The 11,199-nt window shown below is 47.0% G+C and overlaps 1 protein-coding gene across 1 annotated transcript; it reads left to right on the top strand.

The window, feature by feature from the left end:
- The first annotated feature begins 409 nt into the window (after positions 1 to 409).
- On the top strand, positions 410 to 10,748 carry st3gal4 (ST3 beta-galactoside alpha-2,3-sialyltransferase 4). The gene is made up of 10 exons (XM_068745487.1): positions 410 to 431; positions 1,555 to 1,636; positions 1,854 to 1,943; positions 3,038 to 3,135; positions 3,779 to 3,842; positions 3,929 to 4,024; positions 5,107 to 5,296; positions 5,678 to 5,815; positions 9,602 to 9,754; positions 9,839 to 10,748. Exons 1-10 carry the CDS (start codon positions 410 to 412, stop codon positions 9,926 to 9,928), a joined length of 1,023 nt encoding a protein of 340 aa, XP_068601588.1. The 3' UTR covers positions 9,929 to 10,748.
- The last annotated feature ends 451 nt before the right edge of the window (positions 10,749 to 11,199 follow it).

The following is an 11,199-nucleotide window of genomic DNA, read 5'->3' as shown; positions in this document are numbered from 1 at the left end:
GATGCCTTTTAATCTGGCTGTAATCCAAAGTGCCGTTGAACAGATCGCTCTGAGGTGAAACCGATGCGGCGCCGTCGGATTTCCAAACGTCCCTCGGTTCGGATCCTCTTAAACTGATCTCCCCTCTCAGCTTTTATCTTCCTCTTATCCTCCATTTTTCATCTCTTGCGCATCTATTGTCCCCCCCCCCCCCCTTCCTCCCTACCACTCCACCCTCATCTGAGGCAAAACCTAGTAAAATTAAATTTGCATGGTTTCCTCTCTCAAACCATCTTCTCTGCGGGCGGGGGGGGGGGGGGGAGTATTTTGAAGGAGGTGCTGATGAAGGCGGTCTCTCTTCTTCTTGTTCCCGTCACCAGGATAACCTCATGTACTCTGTAGACATGAGAGGACCAAGGAGCACTTGAAGATGTCCCAGAAGGCGACTAAAAGTAAGCTGTCTTCCTTTGGATTCACTGTTTTACCCTGACATTACCAGAATGAGACCTTTTTCTCATTGATCATGCAACACGAAGAGGACGATTGAACCCATGTAGCAATCTCACCAGTTATTTCTCATGCGGTTGCCACCGGCGACGTAACTTTTTTTTTTGCCTTTAATTTCACAAGAATGCTAAAACTCTTGTCCTTGTAGTTGCGGATTGAACTAATCTACAGCTACCCCCCCCCCACCATGATAATCATCCCTACCACAGTCTCGCTGCTATTCCTGTATCCGCACAGTTTAATCGCCTCTAAACCAGCCCTGTTTGCTCCAGATGTTGCCTCCTGTAAATCACTGTGGGAAGACGCAAAACCGTCTCGGTGCTTTTTAAGCTGTTATCTTTGATTTAAAGAAGGGCCCCTCCCTTTTGTGCCGCAGACACCGACCCCCGCGCGGTGATTCATTGGGAACGACGGCGCAGTCAGTGGCAGTTGTGCTGAAGGTTAACGTGTTGTGTCTGTGCCTGAATTATGGCCTGTCAGCAAACGTAAATGTCAAATATTATCGAACCTAGTCGAAGACGAAACTTTCTAATCGCTCTTTTTTTTATTATTCTTTTTTTTATTCTTTTAATGTGCTGGTTGCATTTATTTTGTAATTCTAAATGTGCATTTTTCTTTACACGTTGCTACTCTTCTGGTTGCTCCTGCAGTGTTTTCTTGCAGAATCTCTGGAACAGCTCACACAACCTGACGTGGAGGCCTGTGAGACAAATTCTGACAGTGGTTTATGGAGGATATGGAGGTTTTATAGATAAAAGAAGAAAAATCGGCCTCTTCAGGAAGTTAATGATGACGTTTCATATCCCGCAGCTCAACGGGGGGGTTTCCAATCTGACATTCAGTCACTGACGTAAAAATACAAAAAACTGAAATCAAGACATCGCGATTAGTGTGAAAGTCCCTAATCTGCAGTGAAGGGCATTTTAAATGCAGCAGGTTTAAGTTAATTAAATTCTATTGCTTTTGTCTCCATCACAACAGCAGCTGTGTCTTAAACCCTTTTTATTTTTTACTCTTTATATTTCTTTATTCTTACATGTGCTCCCCTGTTTCTGTCTTCTCCTCCAGCATGGTGCCTTAGGCTTCTCCCGGTCCTCCTCTTCTTCATCTCATTTGTCACATACTACTGTTCCAATGCCATACTTCAGAGGTAATTCACACACAGCTCTGTTCTCTCTCGGCTGGCATGTCGTTGCAGAGCTGGAAAAAAAGAAGCAAGCGTGAGGTCTGTGCTTTGCTGAGTCACTGAAAAGCTGCAAGCCACATTGTGATCATCTGACCGTCTGCGCTGTTGGTCGGTCCAGCAGCATTTCCTGGCGCTCTGCGGCCGTTTTTAAATGCCAGTTCTCCGCCCGATTGTCTTTCAGCTACGGCGGCACCATCAGATCTCTGAACAGTAGCAAGTCACTGTGCGGCGGCTGGATAACCCAGAAGAAGTGGGAGAGCCTTGACTTTAAGTGAGTAGTGTCTGTGTTTGTCTTTGGGGGGGCTTATTAATGGAGGAAGGTACGCCAGGCTCCTCACAGCTGTGAGCGCATTAGAGAGAACAGACGTTATTGCAGCAGACGACTTTCCATCAAAAGCGTGGTTACGGTAACTTAGCCGGAATGCGTTGGCCACAGGGAGCGATGGAAAACCCAGTCGGCTCCCGATAAAGTTGCATTTTTCCCATCTTATTTGTCTTCCTCACGTTCCTCCTCGTTAAGTCATCGGCGTTCCACAATCCAGAGCCCCCCCCCCCTCATTTATTTTCCCTCGCTCCGTTACCGGTTTACTCAGCTGCAGGGATATGCTCTCCATCTGCGGACCTCCTCCGAGGCCGCTGTTTATTTCTTCAGCTCAGCAGACCTTACCCCCCCACTGCCCGTCCTCTGGCTTTTTAAGACGGCCACGACGCTCGCATTCGCCCATGTGCACGATTTGCTTTCTCACGTTATGTTTCCGGTCGGTTGATCTCGGATTATCGCATCAGTCATCGCAGTCACGGGGCAGCCCCTCCAGGCAATTACGGTGACATTTCCCTAATTAGACCCCCCCCCCTCCCTCCCTGGAGGATTATTTCGAACTCCTGCATAGATCTATCCGGATCTTGAGGGTAATGGATGTCTGAGGGACTCACTGTCAAAGTCGGCGGGTCGTAAACAGCTGGAGTCCGAACGCCGGCTCGACAGCTTCATATGTTACAACCTGACGCGCTCGCTTCTCTCCACAGGCTCCGAGAACGGTGCGTCATGTAATCGATGGCTTTGACTGTGATTAGTCTGGTTCACCTGCCTAATGCTGCACATACCAGGACATTTGGGGAAAAGCGCCTCCATCTTTTCCGAGCCGACTGTCTGGCATCGCTGTCGGCATTGTGGATTGTGAAGCAGCGGATTTCTTCATCCGTGCTGTCTCACACTTCATTCATACCCTCCCTCCTCTCTCTCTCTCTCTCTCTCTCTCTCTCTCTCTCTCTCTCTCTCTCTCTCTCTCTCTCTCTCTCTCTCTCTCCTGGCCACAAACCCTCCTGTAATATAATTCACGTTCCGCTCCGACTCCTGTCTTTCAGCATCAGCCGGCGGACGCAGCTCTTCCTGAAACTGGAGGATTTCTTTTGGCGAGAGCATCTGTCGCAGTTGTCCTTACCGTACGGCATTAAGGGCAGCGGTATGTCGACTCGACGCCATCCTCTGCTCCGTCTGCTGCTTTTTACATCCCTGTTTCCATGAATGTTGTCATAGGAAATATCAAAGGACACCTTGTTCATGCTAATTCAGTTTAATCCAGACAAGATATTTGAGATTAGAGGGCGGGTAAATGAGGAATTCCATCCCAGTCCTTCGTCTGTTATTCGACGGTCTGAGGTTTCTGTTATGTTTGAAGCTTCGGGTCAGACTAGTTCCTGGACTGTGTTACTCAAATGCCTGATTTTATAGTTTCCTTCACAATCCCAGAAAAGGACAAATCATTTCAATGTGATGTGAACGTTCCCCTTGCCATGGGCAGCAACATGCTGGCGCTGGAAAAAAATCTGGCTCGTCCTTGTTCTCTTCAGCCTGGCGGACACAGCGTCCGTGTTTTCCAAATATTTTACAGGCAGATCCGTCAGGCCAACGGAAACGTTTCGACTTTCGACTTTTCATTTTTGATTTGGTGGTGCCTGACGGGTCAACGTTTCCCTGAATCTTAACATTTTTGATGAATATCTTACGTCCCAGTTATTTTTTTGAATCGGGGTTGTCTGCCATGTACGTCCCAGCAGTTAACAAACATCTTTTACAACCGATTCTCTTCTGTCTTTCTCTCCCAGAGCTGCTGCTGCTGAAAGTTCTCGCTGTAATTGCAAATTATCAGGTGCCAGCCAAAATTGAAAAGTAAGTGTGAACACGGAACACGGAGTGCTAAATCCAGTGTTTTATTCCTACAACTGTGTGTGTGTGTGTTATTCTTTCCTCTGTAGCCTTGAATGCAGAACCTGCGTCGTCATCGGCAACGGCTTTGGCATTAAAAACAGCTCTTTGGGAAGCATCGTCAACAAGTACGACGTTGTAATTCGGTGAGGACACAGACAAACCCCACCCAGAACTTCTTCTTAACCACTTTGCGTAATCAGGGCGGAGAGATGAGGAACAGGCAGATCATGATTTGAGGTCATACAAAGTGTAGAGCTTTGCTGTCCGGTGGCGTGGCAACCATTGTCCAACTTTTAGGGATAGTCTTTAAATGTGACTTTACAACCCTGGAATGAACGCATGCATTTTGAAATTGTTCACAAGCCTCCTTCAGACAGCCAGGCATTTCTTTCTCTGCTTCTGCTCACGGAAGCTAACCATTCCCCGGCCAAGCAGACAAAGGTTATTGACAGTAAGAATGCGATGCAGGACGGAGACTTTTGACGTCATCCGTCTTTCACTGTCGCAAGAATGGCGTTGAGACTCGTTACAGCCTCTTGAGACTCGAGTTTCCAAATCCCAGACTAATCATTCAAGCAGAAGAGGGTCCCCGGTCTGTGCTGCTCTGCTCAGGATTCAGTAAAGGTGTGAGCTGTGATGTGTTTATTTGAAGATGTCCAGAATTTGATGACGTTAAGCAGGGACGTTTCCAGAATAAAAGCGCATACCTGTAGGGAGACAAGCACATAACAAAACTAGAAAATCCATAAATGGGTTTTAACGTCAGAATTTAATCATTCTTACTGACCTCATTCTGGATCAGATCCAGAAGACATTTTGCATGATAGTTTATATCGGACACCTTTATGACTGTGAGTGAGAAATGAATGCATATTTTACAAGATACGATATATATATATATATATTTTGAGCCTCCATTATAAGTGAATGGGAATGAGATTTTTTTTGTTTCCAGAAGGGGTATCCGGATCTTTCTCAAAATTTAATGGGATCAAAGTTAGACCAAGACCCATCTTCAGATCGTTTTCATTCCCATCCAGCAGTTTTTCCGTAATCCTGCTAACAGACAGACAAATGTAGAAACGTAACCTCCGAGGCAATAAAAGCCTTCCGGCTGCTGATATCCAACCATAGAGTGGTTCCACATTAGCATTAGCCAAGTTACTCGGGATCAAACGCTGAGTCATTATTTGTTAGAACGTGAGATGATGTTTCCTCGCCTCAGGCTGAACGACGCTCCGGTGAGAGGCTTCGAGGAAGACGTGGGCAACAAGACCACCATGAGGTTCTTCTACCCCGAGTCGGCCTCTTACAACCCCGGGCTGCACAACGACCCTGACACCCTCATGGTCCTGGTGCCATTCAAGCAGCAAGACCTACGGTGGCTGAAAGAGATCCTATATAATGAGAAGAGGGTACGGGATATTTGGGAAAATGGCCTCTCTTGGACACAAACGCACTTTTCCCACTTCTACACCTCACATAAACTCACTCCTGTTAGGCTATCCAACCCTTACCGGTCATCTATATCAGGCACAACTGCTTAAGGGGTTCGGGTTCAGCGATGTTAGTGCCCTTTTGTACTTTCCATTTCACTCTGTTGCTCCTGGCACCTCCGGCCTCCCACTCGTAACAGTTGCTGGGTCATTACCTGCCAATTTGCACAGTGATTTAGACCCCCCCCCTTCCCCCCCGACATGACGGGGGTCAGGTGCAAATGAATTCGGCTCGAAATACCAAACATCTCCTCCCGTTCCTTTCAGTCTCGCATTTTGGACCTTTATCTTTCCTTTCAGGTGAGGAAAGGCTTCTGGAAGCCCCCTCCCCAGATCTGGTTGGGAGATGTCAGTCAAATCAGAGTTCTGGACCCGCACTTCCTGCACCAGACTGCAGACCGACTGCTCCGGATCCCCCTGCATCCCAAGAGCAAACAGGTGAGAGGTCGCTCCCGTGTCGTTTCCTTGGAAGGAGACGGCGGGGGGTCAGGTTCGCACTTGCTTTGCACGATGCTTCTTCTCATTCACAGCTCATAAATAGGTTCTATTTCTGGCATCCTCGACCAAACTTTCCCACCAGAACCCTCTCGCTGGTTTTTCTCTCCCAGACCTCCCTTTTTTTTTTTGCCCTTTCACTTCTTTCCACACGGACGCTGTAGCAAGGCTTCGGAACGCATCAGCCAATTAGCCGCAGCTCCTCCGGCGATACGACTTCCATGAACAATTCCCTAAAACAGGGACTCCTCTGGGAATGCGGCAGGATCAATCCCAATTCTGTTGATCTAGTCTCTGCCAAAACACGACTTCTGCTCGCTTCTTCTGGCATCTCATTACAAGATAAGCTCCCCGTGTCTTCTGGGCCGCACGGCTGATCGCTGGGAATTAATTGGCTTTTGGACGGACGGCAGAATTTTTGTGTAAATTTCAAACAGATGTTTTTCCAAAAAAGCTCGGCTCCCAGTTATCCCTGTTTCCCCGGGAGAGAATGGTGTCTGTGTTCTCTCATGATTCACGCTTCTTTGAAAGAAAAGGATGAATAAAGAAAATGACAAGAAAAGAAAATCGACAATGAGAAGACAAGCCTTCATTTTGCACTGTCACCATTTGGACCCCCCCCCCCCGTTCACACGCACCGTCTGCCTGAGGCGGCTGGATCCTGTAACACCCTGTGATTCGATTACTCACTTAGAATGAAACTTTTATTGGCTGGTGGCGGTGCGCTTGCTGCGGCGGCGACCGTCTCGGACGCTGGCCAAAGCCGGGTTGCATTCTGGTCCTGCCGGTTCCCTCTTCTGAGCCCTCTTTCTCAGCCCTCGAGTGAGGAGGGGGGGGGGGCTGCTGGTGCATGAGCAAAGCCGGGGATCCGTGGGCCTGGCTGACGGCGAGTTCTGCACCATCTGCGCCGACGATGGCGTAGAGGCTTGAACTGAATCGGATCCATTCGGGCCTGCAAATATTTATATTTTCCCCAAACAAAGGCAACGCAGCAGGAACTGTCCACGTTTCACCGTCATTGTTCATGCTTGCATCTTCTCCCCCCCCCCCCCTCCCTTCTCCGTTGTTCCATAAATACCAGCTGGATTCCTGCCTGCAGCAGACCTCCAGTTTGCAGACACGCCACCCTCCCTTCACTAATGACCACTCCAGATAAATAAGACCCCCTTTAAAACACACACACACACATGGGCAAAACTCAAACTGTAACACATGCAACCACTTCTGGCTTCACTTCCCTTTTGCTTCCTGTGGGTTTTACTCTGCACACTCACACACACGCACAGGGTCGGGGGTCTTACTCGTACCGGGAGTCGTTTGCAGCCCCTCATCAAGACGATCCCGCGTGCACGCTGCATGCACGAGGCTGGATGTCGTTTGCAGTTCCTGAATATAAATATGATCTGGATCAAGGAAAGAGGAGTTCAGGACAGCCTTTTATTTTTTTTGTCAAATGCAACCATGCGAGCAGCAAATTCTTCCACTTGTTTCTCAAGAAGAAGCAGAAAGCTTTCCTCTTAGCCTCTGTGAGCTATTCCTGACGTGAAATGTGTAATCAGTAACCGCTCACTAATTGTAATTTGCATCCATCCAAATTTTTGCCATCTTTTCCCAGTGCAGATATATAAAAAAAAATGCCACCCAAGCGGAATCGTGCACCAAAGCGTCCAGCCTAGAAATCACACCCTGTTAAACCGCAAGAACCGATCGAACGAATGAGAAACGACGTGCTAATTAGCAACACGCAGCGCTGCCGATGGCAACAATAATGTTTGGAGTTAAATTCAAATGAGTGGGAGTGCAACAGAGATGTCCTCGCAAGGCCGAAGACGGTGATGACACGAAGCTGCGGACCAGATAAGGAAGAGCTGTCCGGATCGCACGCGAGCTTTCTGGCGAGGGATGGAGGGAGAAAGTTTCTTTTTATCTGGCGGTCATGTGGAAGCGATTCTTCTTCTTGCCTCTGTGAACATGGCTAATCATTGACAGAGTCATATGGGAAATGGCCAACAGCACAGGAAATCTCCATTCAGCGTCAAAGAGCCCGCCAGAGACCAAACGGATAGAAAAAGCATGTCCCAACTCATCAGATGTGGAACGAGGCTGCCGTCTAACACGACGCGAGGGCTCCGATAAAGGCCGTGTCTGTTTTTGAGTTGCTATCAGAAGACATGCAAATGTTTTTTAGCGCTTTTTATTTTATTTTATTATTTTACATCAGGAAACACAGGATATTAGCATTTTCCTTTTAATAGGAAATATCGTGTGGGGAAGATGTGCAAAGCTCGGGGTGTTTGGGATGCTTGACTCCAAGGGTGTCGCTGTCAAAGAGATTTAATGTTCCATGTAAGTAGAACTAATCCAGCTGGGGCCTTTGAAGCGATGAGGACACGAACTTTATCCCACGGCAGGTGAAAGCAACTTTCGTACCATTTCGGACCTTTAAAATCTTTATTAAGATTGATTCTTATGCCCCAGGTAGTTTCAGATATACGATGGCCCTCCATCCTCTTCCTCCACCCTCCACACCGCTGTTCGGTTCTTCTTCTCCTTCCTCTCTTCACCTCGCCTTCCTTTAGGGATGGTGATGCCGTTGCCTCAGTTCGCCATCTGAAGGTTTTAGATGAGAGGCGGTTCATAAGGGCTCGGGTGTTTTCAGATATTAGAGACAACTACTTGTAATCTTCGCAGCATTCGGCACGCAGCAGCGGAGGCGTGATGAGTCATGCTTTTGACCTTTCCGTAAGGACAGGGTCTCAGACGCTGCGCGACGGGGACAAAAGCATCAAAGCGCACCATGTCTTTCCGTGTGCTCCTCTTTGGTACCGAAAGCCTATCCTGATATTTATACATCGACTTTGAACAAAAGCGTCACAGTGAGTGTTTGCCTCGCGTGCCAAGTGCCCTCTTCAACATCGGAAAACATCATTTGAATGCTTTTCCTGTCGAAGGTTAACCGTTTCCAGGTGACATTAGCAGTTGCTGCTGGTTTCTGGCACCGAGAGTCCTCGTCTTCACAAGAGGGGTCGCTCCGGGCAACGAGAAGCATTTCATTTACACGGTGGGCCGCGGCGGTTAGAACTGTCGTCTCAGGAAGGAGGTTCTGGTTTCCTGCTCAGGTCCGCTTCCTGTGAATGTTCTCCCTGTGTGTGCGTGGGTTCCCCTACTACAGGCACCCCGGCTTCACCCTGCAGTCCAGAAACGTGCATTAAAGGCGAATGCATGACTCTAATTTGGCTTTAGGTGTCACTGCCAGCATGCTTTGTTGTTTGTGTCTTCCTGTAGTGAACCAGAGATGTGCCGGGTGTCGTGTGGGGGCATAATGCCGTTTCTCTTGCGCTGATGATGAAATAAAATATTGCAATGATCTTTGAGGTAAAAGTGATTTTAAAATGATTCATTTGGTAATTTGGATCGATTTGTACTTTGATTTCAGCAGCATCAAAGGTGGTCGCACACAGGAATAATATTCTGCAGATGTAGAATCATGTATCCACCCTTCGTCTTCGAGACTTCCTCATATCCTCTACTTCCATCTAGTGGCAAGGCGAGAGCCTGCAGTTCCTTTAGTATCTCCTGCTTGCATTCACCACACAACGACGGAACAGATTTTCCACTTTATATTTAGCTTTCATGTGTCAGAAATGTTCATATCCTACACCTGAGACATTTAAAACGCTCCCTGGTTGCAGTTTGCTGTCATTAAGATTCTTTTTTTTACTTTTCCAGAAGCCGGTCCATCCCACCACGGGAATCCTCGCCGTGTTTGTTGCTCTTAACTACTGTGACGTGGTCCACATTGCCGGTTTCGGATACCCAAACTCAAAGAGTCAAAGACACCCTATCCATTATTATGGCTACGACACCATGAAGTCCATGAAGGTGGGAGGACATTTACTACAGAGACTTTAAAATGCAGGCTGGAAGCACAGTCAATTCTCTGACTCCTCTTTTTCTCTGTTGCAGAATTCCTACCACGACCTCAGCCATGAGGCGGAAGCCTTAAAGAGATTGGAGGATTTGGGAGCCATCCTGTACCTGCACCCACATTCGTGATGCGCAGATGTGGAAGCAACTGGAGTGAAAACCAAATGTGGTTTTGGTCAGCTGATCCGAATCCGATCTTAACGTGCCTTCCGCAGCGGGATACGGGACGTTCTGCTGATACACCTCCCTGGTACCTTATATTTGAAATCATTACAGCTGGATTTTTTTCCAACAGCTTTCCCTCCATCTTCCAAGTAGAATAGTCTTTCGTATCGTCGTGGCTTAGCACTTTGCGTGACTTTTAAGGGTTTGGTTTTTTTCAACCCTGACTTTTAAAGTTAGTTCTCAGGACACTAACTGTTCACGTGCAGACCTGGTTGTCTTCTTCTGACAACCTAGATCAGTTTGTTTGAAATTGTGTGGGATTTATTTTTAATTTTTTTTGCAATTCCATTGCTTTGATGTTGCTTTTGCGATATTTGGCTCCCTGCTGCACTTTATAGGAAAACATGTTATAGAAAAAAAAATGTGGTCACATTTCCTTTTTTAAATCCAGACATGAAAAACAAACAATTAAAAACAGTAATCCCATATTATTAGTATAAGGTTGATTTTCAAGAGTGAATAGTTTCTTCTGAGTTTTATGGCAAAAGCTTTCCAGTAGAATCGATGGGGACTTCTTTAAAGACTATATTTTAGTTTAAAAGAAAGATGAATGAGCTGGATGTGGATTACAGCTTTTACACTTTCCATTTTGTTGGACTGGAAATACATCTTGTATTTTGCTCATTTGACTTCTGATGACATGAGTTAGGGTGTGTTTTTTTTAATTTATTTAATCTTTTTTTTCTTAAAGTAAATGGTACCACTGGATTTTTAAAATTGTACAGAATGGAATAAATGTAAAATTTAGAAGAATGAATTCATTAATTTTATTAGCATTTGTGTCGCAACTTGGTGATTATTGTAATTACAGCTCCCACCGCTAGATGGAGCTGCTGTACATATTTCTTTATCCATCGGCCACAACAATTCTGCACGGCTCCTGAGCGCGTTCACGCAGCAACCCATTTCAAAGCGCCCGGGGGGGGGGGGGGGGCAGTAATAGATGTTAGAACACATGTGCATCAAGAACATCTGGGAAAATCAGAGCATTACACCATAACAAAAATAATAACAGCGCCTGACTTACACACGTGAGCCGCGACCGACCGACGTCACGGTCGGTCGCGGCTCACGCGTCGCGCGGCCTTCCAATTGACATGAATGGAGTTTTGCCACCCCCACATGGCATTATGGCACCTCAGGACGCGTTTTCCGCAGGTTTAATCTCCTTTGAT

Source organism: Brachionichthys hirsutus, chromosome 11 (genome assembly GCF_040956055.1).
Source record: "Brachionichthys hirsutus isolate HB-005 chromosome 11, CSIRO-AGI_Bhir_v1, whole genome shotgun sequence".
NCBI lineage: Eukaryota > Metazoa > Chordata > Actinopteri > Lophiiformes > Brachionichthyidae > Brachionichthys > Brachionichthys hirsutus.
The sequence above is the reverse complement of the archived record's forward strand: the minus strand, read 5'-3'. Positions and strand labels throughout refer to the sequence as shown.

Coding starts and splice junctions, on each gene's coding strand:
- st3gal4 (XM_068745487.1), top strand. CDS start 410: ATGTCCCAGAAGGCGACTAAAA. Junction 4,025..5,106: donor AAGTACGACGTTGTAATTCG/GTGAGGACACAG, acceptor TCCTCGCCTCAG/GCTGAACGACGCTCCGGTGA. Junction 9,755..9,838: donor ACACCATGAAGTCCATGAAG/GTGGGAGGACAT, acceptor TCTCTGTTGCAG/AATTCCTACCACGACCTCAG.